The 16832-nt window shown below is 31.9% G+C and overlaps 1 protein-coding gene across 18 annotated transcripts in view; it reads left to right on the top strand.

Annotated features, from left to right (window-relative positions):
* LOC130895024 (uncharacterized) overlaps window positions 1-16832 on the top strand; it is a 721573-nt gene that overhangs the window by 509698 nt on the left and 195043 nt on the right. For 17 of the 18 annotated variants that reach the window (XM_057802118.1, XM_057802119.1, XM_057802122.1 and 14 more), the window contains one exon: window positions 6178-16393. In XM_057802118.1, the coding sequence (XP_057658101.1) occupies window positions 6278-9784 (3507 nt within the window). In that variant the 5' untranslated portion in view covers window positions 6178-6277 and the 3' untranslated portion in view covers window positions 9785-16393. Of the gene's footprint in view, window positions 1-6177; window positions 16394-16832 lie in introns of those variants that run through there. The other variant, XR_009059419.1, reaches the window with a different exon arrangement.

The following is a 16832-nucleotide window of genomic DNA, read 5'->3' as shown; positions in this document are numbered from 1 at the left end:
AGGAAAGTTTACATGTACAATGAGATCCTGAAATAGTGTATACATTCATTTTCAACGTAAATATAAATGGTTTTGACAATTCTTATGACAGGCTAATTTTATATAACGTGGAAACCACTTATGAAATAAATTTGTTCTCTTTCTGTGACACAGAAACTTGGGAATTAAAAAGTGCACTTTTTAACTGTTAATAAGAGCTAATTTACTTGGAAGATGATAACTTGATTAGCGAAAGGCGTACTAAACAATGCAATCAAAGTGTTGGGGAACTGGTGGTAAACAGTATGTTATGAAGGATTTCAAAAGGACATTGTTAATGAGAACATATCACGGACTTGTACAAGGGAGAGTCGAACTTGACTTATGATCACAAAACATTTCATGTTCTTGTCTATATATCAATCAAATTGTATTGAAAACTTAATAACGGTTACTCTATTAATCTCATCTGTCATATCTTCACGACACTCCATTAAACAATCGATATCATATTTATAGTTTTGAAAATTAGTGGATTTTCTAGGGGTAGATGTAGAATTTCACTATTATAATTGTATTCAATTTAATTGACTTTTTCCGTCATGACTTCTTTCCCAATAACATTGCAGTTGTATGTTACGTTCAATTTTTAATACTTTTTCGATCCAATTACTCGCATCCATAATCCATACATTCGTCTCAACGTGTTCCATATATGAATCGTGGTCGACTCCGTTATAGGATGAATGTCGTGAGGGTCGTCCAAAATCGGCTGTTGTGCTAGAAAAAATTGATGCTGTAGTTCTACTCGTATACATTTAATATTGCATGTGCATTTGGCTATCGAAGGGATTTTTTCGCGTTGGCCACCGCATAATTTTATAATCGCTCAGAAAAAGTTTATGTCGATTGATGTAAAAAAATTCTGAAATTCTAAAATTAAACAACAATCAACTGTAAGGGTCTTTCAAGACGAGACAAAACCAACATAAGCTGTTCGCGCACGAAACACTTTAAAGCAAATGGTCGCCTGTTTTTTTCGGAATAACTGGAGATGTTTGTTCGAAAATTGGTTCAAACAGAAACTAATGATTTCTTCTTATTCCCTCAGATCAAAAATAAATTGCGAGGTTAACGATTTTCTACACACGAAAAAGCGGTTGATGCATCCAAATCAAATGTTTGAAGATACTTCAATCGAAATGGAAAAAAAGCTTCAATTTGGAAAGTGCCATGCATCCATATCCGCAACAACTAAGGCTTTTCTTTGTTTGTAATCAATTTCTCGTAGCTATCGTGTAGAGCTCGAATAATTGTTCACATTATGTCATGTATTTATTTTAGCTTTTCGGGATAGCTAATTGATTTTTTGTATATTCATCTCTTGTTCCTTTCGGTATGAATATAGTAATTTATATTGTAAAAAACATTTATCAAAGTCTATTATTTTAGATGTGATGGTATCAAAATAATAAAGCATTCGTTATTTATAGGTGTATCACTTTTAGTACACAGTTAAAATATTTTTTGATGTTATACCTCCAGTATTTTCGTATATTTTCACATAATTATAACTCCTAAACAGCTGAAAGTAAAGAAGAACTTTTTCTAAAAATTGACTATGAATTGTACGATCATTTCATCAGTAATATTGTCAATTTTCCATATTTTCTCTTCTCCTTCTTTCATCGTATGATTTATTGCCTTTTCCCAGTTTTCAAGCTTCACATTATTTACAGCCTCCAAAAACTGTTCGAAAGAATTATATTTTCTTGAAACTTGTTTCTTTATCTGTGCCCATTTCAGTTCAATAGGGTTTAGTTCGCAATGATGTCTATTTATCGATTTCATTTTTTTAAATTTATCTTTATGAAGGCAACACAAAGAATATATTTTCAATCTCTTGGTCCTGGGCAATATTTCTAGAAGCTTCGAGTAATAATTTGCATTATCCATTTCTATTATACAGTTATGAGGAAGAAGATCTGTCATTTACTCAGACATCAGCATTCATGTCCTCATGGTATTCACCAGTATGAGTAAATTAAAAAGACAATAACCAACCCTCAACAAAACCGTTTGATCTGCCGATGTGTACTATTGTAAGTCCGCGCCTCTTTTTCTGTTGGTAGATTTAACTTTAGATTTTTCAATAATGTATTTGGTGTATGCCTCTCGTTAATTGATGTTTTATCTAACTAAAATATATATTATTCTCCATACTACAATATGAGTCATTTCTATTAAAATAAACTTTCTGCAGAATCCATTAATCTTCTAAACGGTTTAGGATCTGCTATGGGGTCATTAAAATGTCGTTAAATTCTCTCTTCCACTTCTTGACGTGAATTTACATTCGTAGTATACACCATTTTCCTGAGATGTCTCTAAACTGTGAAGTCCAAAGGATTGAAATCACAAGACCGAGGAGACCACAGAATCGGAGGTTTTGCACCTCTACCAATACATTGATGTAGAAAATAATCACTCAACCTATTACGAGACCTTCCGTTAAAGTGCAGTGGAGCTAAATCGTGCATATGGAATAGAGATTCTCAATTATTTTCAATTTTGTACCTATTCTAGAGACGAGGTCCCTTTTTTGAAACACCCTGTATACGGTGACGAATATTCTATTGATAATAAAAAATGATATTTTTAAGATTATGCATTAGCATTTTCTTTAACTTTGTGATTCTCCAAACGTGTTGTTGAATTTCACAATATATTTTGTACATTAATATTAACAAACGTCTACTTTTACGTTTCGACTAATTGATGCCTACGTTTTGAAAAATGTGTAATAAACCTGTAATTTTACAAATTACTATTATTAAACTCGTTTTCTTTCTGGTAATAAATGTTTAGTTCATGTCGAACTTTAAATTCGAATAAATGTGTAAACCTTACAGAACATTATAAGTAATTAATTACGGCTTTTCTTTCAAATGTGACATTTCTTCTTGCACACATGCACCGTAGCACAAACTCAGACAATAATAATGATAATTTAATAGGCCCATGTGCTTTCAAACAAATACAAACTACATGAACCGGAAATTGTTTTCTCTTCTTTTTTATACTAAACAATTAAGATTTCGAACCCGCGGAACCGACTATTTGTTTGTCTTTGTCTTTTCTTGGTAATATATCATACACCAGCTGGGTCGCTTTGTTGATTGTTATTTTTAAGTTGTAGTTGTTTCCAAGGATTACTTAAAACTTAGATACGTGTAGACGACATAATTGTTTAATCCAAACAAATGTACTTTTATAACATTATACAGTGGTTAGTAACAGTCTAGACAATGTATTAAAACATACTTTTATGACTTTCAACAAACATTTTTCAAACCTCATCTCTTAACAGTCAGAAATAACAAAGAAGTCGCAATAAAAGTAAAGTAAAAATGTAAAGCAAAGTTCATTGTTATCTGCATCCACACATTTTTAACATTTAGCGCTAAAGTATTATCATGTATTTTTCATCCTAAAGAACTCGCTCAAAAATATGTTAACTAAGAAATCAGGCTGAACGGCGAAAGTCTGATTTAGAATTTTTCACAATTCGTATACGTTTTGTTAAGAAAGTTATCATCTACACAGATCGAGTTTACCTTCGGTCTCTGAAGACGATAATTAGGTTATCAGAACCCGCGACAGTGTACGAAATTTATCCTAAAAGTGTCTCACCTACCTTCGTATCTCCGCAATAGTGTCCTTATTATCATGCGCTGAGTGATATTATTCAAAGTAGTCTCCATTTGGTTGTATAACACGTTCCCACCGGTATTAGAAGTCAGTATTTGAAATTGGCTCCATTGCATTCGTGGTATAAGTTTCAACCGTCTCTTTTTCATTGGATTCATGTCCTTTTAGATGATTAAATCTGTAACAGTGCCAAAAGTCGCAAAGAACTACATGAAGATTGTGGGAAAGCTGGCGAAGTTGTGCGACTTGGTGCTCTGTTGCAAAATGTTCATCCAAAGCTTTACAATAAAATTTAATAGTCCAATTTCACTCTTACCATCTTACCAAACTAGATCCAAAAATTCATCATGTACCTTACATAATATTCCAATCTCGTTATAATTCAGTGAATACAAACAAAAGAATTCAAAACTTTGAAAAAATTTAGGAAAAGCTGAATTTTTGCATCAATCTTCGTTTTATTATTTCTAACAGAATTCTTCATTGATACATGTGCCGCTAAAAAGCTTACTCGACATCAAAGGTAACAACAAACGCTTTTTCGCGATTATCTCGTTAAAAAACGATTATTAGACTAGACCTAGGGAAAGTATACTCTTACTGCCTTGAGTTAGTAAAAGTTGACTTTTTGTTAGGGGAAAACCGATTTGGCCTTGGTAAAGTCGACTCTTACTGATATTTTCAGGAAAAATTGATTAAATGGAAACAGTGATATTTTAATCAACAAGAAAGTCAGAGTTGACTATATCTGATGAAATTATATTCTTACTACCTTGATTTAGTGAAAGTTGACTTTCCGTAAGGAAAAACAGTCTTCCTAATAAATAAATAAAAAAAAAATAAAATGAAAAACAAATATAAAAGCAAAAACATAACCTAACCTAATCTAACCTCAAATTCGGAGAATCACGACACACATTAAGTAGATAACTTTACAACTTTAAACTACTTCTATTACTGGGCTATTAATGAAATTTTATAACAAACTGCAACTAATTAATGAAATGTAAACACTTACTAAATCCTTGGTCGCTGTTGTTAATAGCATCAAATAGACACGTGAACGGGAAGACAACGGTAAAGACAGTAAAAACAACTAGAGCAGGAATAAACATAAACAAAACAAAGATAGCGCGCGCAGTTATATGCGAAGAGCAACATCTCAGAATAAACTTTTACTAAACCACAGTAGGTATACTTAACTCTTCCTAGGTAAAGTTGATTTGTTTATTCTCATCCAACTTTTACTGAAACTTTTAGTAAGAGTTAACACTTCCTAGGCAGAGTCAACTCTCCCTAACAATCTACTTTTCCTGTAACATATATAGTATATGTTTCAAGACACCACTTTGTTTAGTATTTGTTTGGCAGCTATCAATAGTGACCGTTTTCAATGAATTTATAAACATGGAAAAAATTGGTTATCGTTACGTGATAGGTACAATACTTTTATTTGAAAGGCGTTAGCCCAAACAATATTAAAGCTGAGCTAGATTCTACTCTTGGTGATCGTCGACTGAATTGCACGAGCTAGCAGACATAAAAGACGTTTCAAAATGTATGGTACTTCGCATATTTACTGAAACTTTTGACATGAGAAAGCGTGTGCAAAATGGAAGCGTCTGCTCACAGTGGAACAAAAACAGCATCGTGGATATGTTTCCATCTACTATTTGGCAATGTTTCACATAAATAAAGCCGAATTTTTTCGCCGTTTCATAACCACGGATGACACGTGGGTCCATCACTACAGACCCTAAACAAAAGAACAATTAAAACAATGGACTCAAATGAGAGAACCGCCTCCAACAAAAGCGAAGACCGTTCCATTTGGAGGTAAGGTCATGGCTTCGTATTTTTTGAGATGCGCGTTTGATAATTTTCATTAACTATCTTGATAAAAGAAAAACTATCAACGACAAGTATTATGAGAACTTATTGCAACGTTTGGGCAAAGCAATTAAGTAAAAACGGTCGCATTTGGCATTGTAATGGCCAAAATGAATGAATTAAAGTGAATTGCTTAGCCCCTTCAGATTATTTTCTGTTCCCAGACTTGGCTCCCAAAATGGCTTAGTGTATTTTCCATCAATGAAGAGGTGATGTCTGCAGTTCATGGCTATTTTGAGGAGCTTGACTATTCTTATTATAAAAAGGGTATAGAACTTATTGAACATAACTGGGAAGGAGCTAAAAGGAGATTACGTTGAACAAGAAATATATTTTTCTCAAAATTTTAGTGTTTTTTTTATTGGACCAGGTCTTCTGGGACCATCCTGTACTGAACTACAATCAATTACGCATTAGATCTTCTATAATCCAATCCAACGTCTGGCGAAACAAACGAAATTTTTGTATGTAATTTACGTTTATTTTTTGTATATATGCTCTACAAAGTTAAATCATTTTATTCATATATATTTTTATTATAAAAAATTTTTAATTCAATTATTATATTTTATTAACCATTTTTTTCTGTTGTTGCAGGTATATACCATCTGATAATTCCCAATTAGCTGCAGCTTGGAACATCTCTTACTACTACTACTACTACTTACATCCGATCTGTTATTAGAATGACAGGTAAATGATCTCAAGCGTAGAGCGCAATGTCATCCAAATCGGAGACAACAGACTGATGAATTTGTTAATACGAGGTTCTGATTACATACCTAATATGGACTTGAATTGTACGAGTTTTCTTCTTGATGCCGGTGTCGTCATTAGGCATGTAGAACCAAGAATATTTGACAAAGAAGAAAACAGGATTCACCCTGGATACAGAGATGACCGTTGTTGTTTTGACGTTACAGAAGAGGACTCCGATCATGAACTTTCTAGAAGAACGGTTGAATGTGGCCCAGGCTATTGTAGTGATTTAAATAATAAGATTGAAAACAGTAATGTCTCCCGAGGCAACTATGTTATCTGTGATTGTTTATATTGTGAAAAACACTGTACCCAATTTAGTTATTTGTTAATATTAAGTCTATGGAAAATATTTATGTGCCTATATAAAAGTCAATGGTCAATTGTAAAGAGGAACTCGCATTCGAGTGGGATTTTGCTTATTGCCGTGTTGTTGATGTCTTTCGCAAAAGTAAACGGTTTCAACGATGAGTTCGATAAAAAGGAACAATTGATGGATAAAATTAATTTGGAACAAAGCATCGCTGCCGTTTTCAATAAAGTAGCTTATGGAAGCACTACTAAACGTTCTATACCCGATAACGTTTATCCTGTGACAACTTTAGTCACTCCATTATTAACGACTTATCGATATATTAATGGTAACGACGAATGGTTGAGGGTAGATACTATTCCCGATAGATCCAACGTGGAATTTGAACAACCCGATTTCGAGAGCGAGAATAGTAGACGAGATTTGGATATCGGATATGGTGCAGACCTTGAAAAGGATCACGCTCTACCTACATCAGCTCCTGCTGCTGATATTCTTAAAAACAATAATAATAAACATTACAACAATCCCAACAGATACAACAATGATCGATTAAAACCCGATTTTAATTTAAATAATAATAATGCCGAACAAGTTACTGAAAATATTTATAAAACCACTACTTCATATAATCTTCTGAAGAATGTCAGACCGACAAAATCCATTTATGGCAAAGAACCACCTAGTTACGTTCCACCAAGTCGATCATTTTTCACTCCTCCGCTCCCCCCAGAATACCAAAATCCTTTTGCGGACAAACCTACCTTAAGAGGCACAAACTCAGATAGCTATGCTAATCGCAGACCTATTCCTCCACCCAGTCTGATGCCTACTAAAGACAGAATACCTTTTAGGCCAGATTTACCTAAAGTAAATGTGGAAAAAGTACCTGAAAGACCGAATGTCAATAATAATGAGCAGTATCGTCCTCCTAATCCAAATCATAGTTCGCCAGAGAAGAACGAAAAGAAAAAATCGCTAAATACCCCTTCTCACAATGTAAGAGTAGGTGAATTCCATGGACATAATAGAAATTTGTCCGAAAGTAATTTTGAGTACGAAAAAATACCTGCAATACCTGCCATTACAAGAATTTTAAGTGGATCCAATGGTAGACACGAAGACATTTCTGACATACTTCTAAGAACTGTTACTGCAACACCTAATCTACAACATTTTGAACCAAAAATAACTAAAACAAGAATTCCACCAGCAGAACCGAGTTCAAAAGTAGGTGATACAAGCGAAACTGAATATACGAAGACAAAACTAGAAGACACAAAAAATGATGAAAATAATTCAAAAAAGGATTTTAATCAAGATACTGGCCCGCCTGATCGTTCAGAAAGTGTAACTATAAAAAAGGATAACACAATATCCGAAAAGAAAAATAATCCAGAGGATGTAACTACACAAATGTCAGATGTACTTAATCTGCCCAACGTCAAAGAAAAAGATTTGAACAAAGAGATGAACGTTACTATAGCTAAATCCGATGAGATATGGTTAATATGTTGGAACGTTCATGTTTATTTGGTTGTGTTTGGATACATATTATTAGCTACGTTTTCCATTTTTAAATTAATTCGTTACGAAAACGATCCACATATGTTCTCTAAGAGTTATTTTCTTACAATACACTTGATGCTAACTGTAATATGCGTGTTACGTATATTCTATTTGGTGTACGATCCTTACAATCTATACAATTCTTTTAACATTTTCCTTTACGATTTTCTTCACAATTTCCCATTAAGTCTTCTTGCAACTACTTTTGCTGTATTGATACTGTTTTTATTAAAAAGGACTTTAACGCATCTTGAGATTAAAACACGACCTGTATTTCTAATAGCAGTAGCGCTACTTCATATAGCTCTTTGCTTCTGTGTAAGTATTGTAGAAACCCTGGGTTATTTCGATAAAGCCAGTTTAACTGTTTGCAAACCTTCCTTCGTACTGCTGGCTTGGGCTCTCGGTTTCAGTTATCTCTATTTGTATAAAATCATTAAAAATGTTCTTGCAAAGAAAAGCCAAAACTTATCTGAAATGTGTACTCAAAATATTTCTTACGCTAGTCATATTACTATAGCTGTTGCTCTTTTATTCATACTTTTAGGACTTGTTCAAGTTTACGCGCTTTTCTTCATTAAAGTAGATCGTTTTAACAAAGAAATTAAACACCATTGGATACTTTGGAGTTTCGAACTGTCTGTTAGATTAATAGAAATTTCCATTATAACTTTACTAGCTATTGTAGTTAGTTTGAAAATGTCTCAAAGAGAAAAACAGTCGACTGGTGGTTTCCCTCTATTCCCTTGTACGACAAGCGATTCAAGTACCGATAATATTTACCCAAATAATTGCAATACTAACCCTAATGCATTGAACTATAGTAGACAAGAAATGATTATGGATAATATTCCTACAGAACCTATAGAAAGACCAAATTTACTGAAAAACGCTTTCCAAAATGATTCATTCGACAAAAAATCCACGTTAGAAAGGTATCAAAGCGATAGTGAACGAAGTAGTAATTTCGATAGATTTGAACGGCCGAAATGGGGATCGGATAGATTTGATTCTCGACAAAACGTGGACGGATCTAGTTTGAGTAATTTCACACAACCGAATTCGGGTAATTTCGAAAGAGGTGCACACAATTCTGTTCAAAATTCTTTGAGAAATGAAAGGTCTTCAGGCAGAAAGGCCTACGATTCAGCTAAATACTATGTCAAACCTAAATATGATATAGAATATAATAACGAAGATTACCAACAGGATATGTTTGGAAATAATTCGGAAAGGAATATATACAGCGAACCCGTCGATAATCCTAATTCGCATCAATATGAAAGAACAAGACACGAATTCGAACGATCTGATTTCGACCGGCGTTCAAGAAACAGTTCGAATACTTCGGGTCGTAGATCGACAGGGAGAGCGCGCAAAAACCATCCAAGGCCACACCTCGGAGTTCAAACATTACCGAATCACGACAGGCATCAAATGCAAGATTCAATGTTGGTAGATGAGCAAGGCTTCGTTAGATTTAGGCACATGCAGGAAGAACTGGACAAACCTAAAAAAATTATACGCCAAATTAGTGATCAAAACCACTATAGTGATGCGTAACTCTACGTTAGAGCTAAGCAGAAACGCACAGACGGTGAGGTATTTTTGTAAGACAGCTAGTTGAGTACAGGATGTTGTTTATTGACTGGTAAAAATCGGTTATCTTGAATGATTTGATCAGTCTAATCAAATTTCACAGGTGACTGTAAATATTTATTTATTTTTTATAAACTAACCTGTACTTAGCAGTTTAAATAAAATAGCTCCAAGAATTAAGTACGTAGAAAAATATCATTTTCTGTGTGTTTCTTTCCTTAGCTCGTTGATCGGAATCTGAAAGTCAAAATTTATATATTTTGGCCTAAAATTTCTAGCCTTTATAGAATATACGGAGCCAAAATGGTAGATTGAGATAATAAATTGCCATGATATTTTCCAAGTATTATACCCCAGATATGAAATTTTTTTAAGAAAGAATGATGCGAAAACTATCAAATTAGTTCCATATGCAAATTAAAGGAACCGAAAATTTCACACACAATCGTGGTATAGGTAATAATTCACGTTTTTTAATGTAATAAATTCAACTTTTCCAAAACGGTTGAGTAGATGTATAAACAAAAATTTTGAACATATTTTTTGGATGATAGAATATCTTTTTATTTCTATTTTATCTCATTTTAAATAAGCTGAATTATCAATACTGAGAAAATATTTTAATGTAAATTCTTGAGTTTATCCTTTTAAATAAAGTTTCAGATAAATTGTTGCGTAAATTGTTGAAATAAATCAATAAAGTAGTTTCTACTCAGTATTTTAAGTAATTCTCAAAAATATCGATAGTAAAAATTTCAGAATAAAAAGTTAGAAAGTCAGAAATATTACAGGACCAAATAAAACAACAGTATTACCAGTAAGGTGAAATAGTGTATAACTATTTCAAAATCCGCTTGACATGGAGCAAGACAACGTGCAATTTCTTGTCAAAATATAGCATATGAATAATGTCTAATGTGTTATGTCTCATCACTTTCTCCGTATCTTGTCAAGTTAACTCCAAATCTGCACCTATTCGGAAAGATTTGTGATTGTCAGTCAACATTGATGAAAACCAACGAGCGCATCTGATTAGTAACGATAGAATATGGGGCATATCCGGAAATTGTATCGATAATTCACTTATGGCGAAACTTCGAGTTTCCCTAATCATTTGGTCAACTTGCTAAATAATGTCGTCTGTTGTGATAGACTTGCGTCCTTGAACCCCTTCATCATGAACATCATTTCGGTCATCTTTAAATTTTCGACATCACTCATATTGGTGACTCCATACACTCGACTCATTCTTCAATGGATTTCCACTGCACCCCTTTCCTTCACAACTCGCAATTCACACTTGGTGGGAGGATCAATACCAACAGTCATGTTTATATGGCAGCGACTAAACGGGATATAACGTGTTGGAATCCCGTTTGAGGGGGAAGATGAGCAGTAGGGTGATACATTTCCTAAAAAATTTTTTTCCGGTGCTCAAGCAAAATATTAATCTACATATAGAAAAAAAATTTTCGCAAAGTTTAAGCTCTTAATATCAATTTTAAGTACTGTAAGAGTCGTTAAAGTACACAAACCAAAACTTGATTTAGGTATAAATCCGAAAATTCGTCTGTAAATAACAAGAATACAAAATTACTGGTGCATTGATAGCCAAAACAACAATGGCTTTAATCGTTCACTATATAGTGACGTCACTCGCAGCTGATTGGTTTTTTTGACATGACAAACTATTTAAATTAACGAATTTCGTTATTAAAATTATCGCTTTTAACAAATAATGTGAAAAAAATGTAAGTTTTAGGATTTTTTGAGATTTCTTAGATGAGTAAAAATAAAAATAAATTTATTTCTGATTACTGTCAAATACCTTCTCGAAATCCGATATCTTACATTTATTGATCAGCTGAATTCCACCTGCGCATGCTTTTTATCAAGATATATTGCGTCTTGAATTGCATGTTGTCTTCTTCCAAGTCGTAATCAATAATAATGTATATTACATCAAATGATAAACGACTTGTTCAATTACTTTTCATTTTTTTGTAATATTTTTGAAATTTTTTGTTCTAGTTCTGTTTGATTTGGTTATATTTTCCAAGAATATAGTTAACTAGACTTTGAGAGTTTCTTAAATTATTTTTTCCCTATTGTTTAATGGAAAACCTAGTTTTTTCCAGTACATCACTTTTGAAAATACTCGTGTGCTCATACTAGTCAATACATTATTTTTATTTTAGCTTGTCTAGCATTGGTAATTTAGTTAATCTATTAGGCTAGTAGTGCAATGAAAACGTATCAAGATTTTGTTACATAGTAGATTTAACATACGTCATACTTTCAAATAAAATTAATCACAACGTTGTGAAGTCAAAACTAACTGGCAATAGTTGGTTTGTACATTTTCCATTGTGCGTTCTAAAACAAATACAAATACAAAGTTTGATAGAAGCTTACAGTGTGAATCAATATATACTCATTGTAAAATAAAAATATAAATTGGGCGATTTTTATACATCTGATTGCAAAAAACTTTCCTACGACTAGACTAAAAGATTTGAAAACAGTTGTCTGAAGATTTCAACATGAATATTTATGGATAGAAGAACAGTACGGCAACCAAAAGAACATATCTTTTCACTTATGTAAGTGTTTAATTCCACTGTCTGTAGAAAATGTGTTTACTCATATATACTGTTAGTAACGTCAGAGTAATGATTAATGTCAAATGGTTGTGTTAATCATTTTTTCTTAAAGATGCATTTAGTTTCTGGGGTAGTAAGTATTTTGAATGTTAAAGTTTACAATTGTTTTTATTGTGATGTCTGCAGTACTGTACTAAAAACTATCCTTTTTAAATATATATTTTATTTATGGCTCAAGTTGAAACTCTGTATTGACTATTATTCATACTCACAAGTTATATTATCAATATTATCAATTTTTGGTTGGCTTAAATTTTTCGAAGGAAATAGTCATTGAAATGAAGAATTGTGTTTCTATTTCCTTAATATAAATCTCATATATAATGATTAGTTTATGTTTGAAGCTTTGTCTTGTAGATATTCGCTATTTTAGAATATTTTATAATTATTTTTTTTGTTTACTTTTATTTTACAATTCAACTTATTTAGCAATTGAATGTGTTCTGTTTTATTTACTTAATTTATACCAAAAATATTTCCCATACTTCAAGCTACCATTACAATTGTCCATTTATAATGTCGCTCATTAGACGAAAATAGCTTAAATGATTTAAAATGGCGCAGTACATTTCAAAAAAGCCAAGATTTCACTGATTGTAACCAGTGGCGGATTTACTTCACTTTACTTTCACAATTATTTAAATTACACTTTTCATCAATAAAATTTTCACGGCAAACAATTGATAGAGAACATTATTTTAAGCGAAGAAACTATTCAACATTCATATAATATAAATAAAGTTTATATAACCAGTGAGTAACTTTGATACATATTTGTTATCACAATCAAAGTTTAACAACAATAAAATGAATATTTTATTATCTGTTGTGATGTTTTTAACTTAAACTGTAATACATTTTTGAGGTCCTTATTCATTAGATCTGACTCTATGGATAAAATTTAGCTTGAAATAAAGTAAATAGTTCTTCACTCTTTTAAAGTAAGAAAAGCTTCTCTCAACTAACCAATTTGTCGCTACTGTACAGAGCAATACGAAAGTACTACATCAAAGTTAGATGCTCTCGCCGAAGCAAAGACAAACTTTCTAATTAAATTGATTCGTTATTTTGTGCGCAGAAATAAAGAAATTTCGGAAATCGAATTTGATGATTTGCTCATCAGACCATTGCTATAAAGTGGTGATTGAATTGTGGAAGTATTTAGTGACATGGAGGAAAAACGCACTGCTTACACTGCCACTACACCAACACTCACAATTATGCTGTCTGACACGCATTGAGTTTACCTTCAGTTCCGTAAGACGATAACTTGGTTATCGAAACGCGCGTCAGACAGTGTAAAGGTCGATTCAAAAACTTGACTTTCCGTTTGCCATTCGCGGGTGACGTTTACCGTATAACGTTTGTTGCAAATTCTACACCCTATTCATAATCTTGATGTTGCTGCCGTTAACCTAAAAATTCTGTTATTCTTTTTGATGTGCTTGCTGCTTTTTGTTTTCGTGATATTTTTGTGTTTTTGTTTGTAATCCAGTATTTTTGGACGATATTACGGAAAATAATGAAGAGAAAACAAGCACATCCAAAATACCACTATAAACAAACAAACAGAAAGAGAAATAACCTCAACATCACGCTCTAACGTCATACGTCAAAATCACGTGACAAACGCAAACGGATGTGATTGGTTCTTTTCTGTTGCTATGAAAGTTGTCACGAACGGCTGACGGCGACCTCAAACGGCAACTATGAATGATTTTATGCATTTCAATGTTTTTAATTTTGTAACAGCAAACGGCAACGGTAAACAGAAAGTCAAGTTTATGAATTTGCCTTAGTTGTTGTCTCAGTCAAGTTGTAGTTTAAATATGAATATCACCATCGGCTCCAGAAATTCTAACTTAATAGACTAAATAAGTTGAAAACTAATACTGCATGTAATACTTTATCTCGTTTTTTTCATATACCTTTCATTTCCGTAAAACGTAAAAAATTCGTCTACCTCGTGTGGAAAAAATTTTACTGAAAATAAGTAAACGTAATATTGAACACCAATAATGGATATAATAACTGCTTTCCATTTACATTCAAGTGAAATGATCCAACCGTCTGTTAGAGCAAAAAACCCAATTAGGTCTCACTTGTGAGACTGAAAAGGAACGTACATTGAACCGAGCTATGACGTCAAAAGTAAGAATAATCTGAGGTTGGTGTAAAGGGAAAGAACCTTTTGTCACGTAGAAGACCGTTTTTTCCCAGAAATCAAAATATTTTCAACTAGTTAACATTAGTTATGTGATATACTCATATGTATAACCACTTCTATTTTTTGGTAAATTTTCTTCTGAATTTGTAAAAAAGATATTTAGAAGATGAAGCTTCATTTTAAATAATTTTTGGTATGTATATGTATATATTTTGGAAAATGTGAACATAATATTTTTACTCTTATTTTATGCACTTGATACTTTACATATATCTCAAAAAAAACTTATCAGTATGCTAATTGGACAATAATGAGAAAGACAGAATAATTAAAATATGTTAAAATTTAGAAAAGGATAGTTTGCTAGAAAGTACTACAATATCTATAAAATACTCTTGCATCTTCAGTGTTGACTTATGAAATAAAGATTACACTTATTGTTAGAGTTAGTGTATCCTGAAATATAATATGAGATAAAATATAAATTTGACAAGTAGCAAAACGTGTATATTGCAAATTCTGTAAATAATAATTAGGATTTATTATTTTAATTTTTTTATAATTTTATACATTATTTGTACGATACAGGGTGTTCGTATTTAACAGAAACAAAAAAGGCAGCTCTAATTATTATATGTAGAGAAATGAAACGATGAATCTCATTTTCCTAGGTACTTTATTATATAAAACCCTGTACGATGCTTTTATTTATAGAACAAAAATGACTGAAATTCGTCTAATTCATTGTTATTAACCAAGTGAAGCGGGCTAAAAACTAATATTTTAAACTAGATTTATTAACCGTCCTTACATTTTAGGAGGGTATTTTCGAGAACGATGTTCAATACATCATTTAGTCTTTTTACAAATGTGAAAAATCTTGCTGTGAAAAAATTTATCTGAAAATTATCTCCTTGAAATTCATCTTAAAATATAGAAAAAAAAATTCAGTTTTGATACGATTCTCTTATAATTTGATTAATATAAAAAAAAGCATTTAATGAAAAAGTTTATCAACTTTTTGTTGGTAACAAGAGAAGCGCACTTTAATGATCACACAATAGTAAACTAACCTGGTATACTTTGGGAAAGTAAGGCCAAATAATCAACATAACATCAACTTTTTCATTTGTTTTAGACGTCCCATCTTTTTATAATCTATAACGAAAGCTAACATCAATTTTTAAACAGAAAATCTTGGAAGAAAATCGTTTAGGCGTTATAAAAATATATCAAAAACATATTGTTCATGTTGTCTATTAAACTACAATTCTTAGTCTTTCGATTGCAGCAAACTACATTTTAAAATTTTAATGTTTACAAAAAGAACAGCAATTAGAAACAAAAATATAGTCAGTTTACCCCGCTGCTATTTTGAATATTGAAAATTGAAGTTTTCAATCTTTTTTCGATACATTTTCTTCATATTTCCGTAGGTTATTAATTCTATTTCAATATTTTGATTAAACTTGTCTCAAAAACAAGTTTTTAAATTGGTTAAAAATTTCGTAAAACTAAAGGTTGAAAAAAAATTTTTTTATAGTGCTGTAAGATTTCTTACAATTTTGTTAACTATAATTATTTTTGCAAAAACGAAAGAATTATCAGAGTAAAAGACTCAATTTTTGAATGCGCTTCAGTGGAAAATGATCTTGGGTCGACATGTTTTCGATTAGTGGGATTAAATTCCTTAGGGTAAAATTGCTGATAATTTCCTAACTTTCCCGGTCTAGTAAGCTACAATTTATAAATAAAAATAAAATCAAATAACTCAACAACAAACAATTTGTGAAGTATATAAAAAGCGGCTATCTCTAAAACACATTCTTGTTTAGTGCGCGAAAGAAATCGATATAACATCAGTCATAACCAACTCGATACCCCCTTACATCAAGAATTCATTGAAGTGTATCACAGAAATCTTATACACGAAATGTATCTGTTATCATTTTATCATTTATAAAAGTTATTACAAGATAAATATTTCATATGCAAAGGGTTATTGAGCTGCAACATCTTAACAACCCGTACAATAAAAACTATTAAATCGTCTTTATCTACGTCCTCCACCGATATAATTTCCATATTGAATTGGTCGAATTGTTGTTGTATAAAAATAATATTGATGAATAAATGAAGGCTGTAAATAAATAACAGGAACTATTGTCTATACATTGAAAGG

Source organism: Diorhabda carinulata, chromosome 6, assembly GCF_026250575.1.
Source record: "Diorhabda carinulata isolate Delta chromosome 6, icDioCari1.1, whole genome shotgun sequence".
Lineage (NCBI taxonomy): Eukaryota > Metazoa > Arthropoda > Insecta > Coleoptera > Chrysomelidae > Diorhabda > Diorhabda carinulata.
The sequence above is the reverse complement of the archived record's forward strand: the minus strand, read 5'-3'. Positions and strand labels throughout refer to the sequence as shown.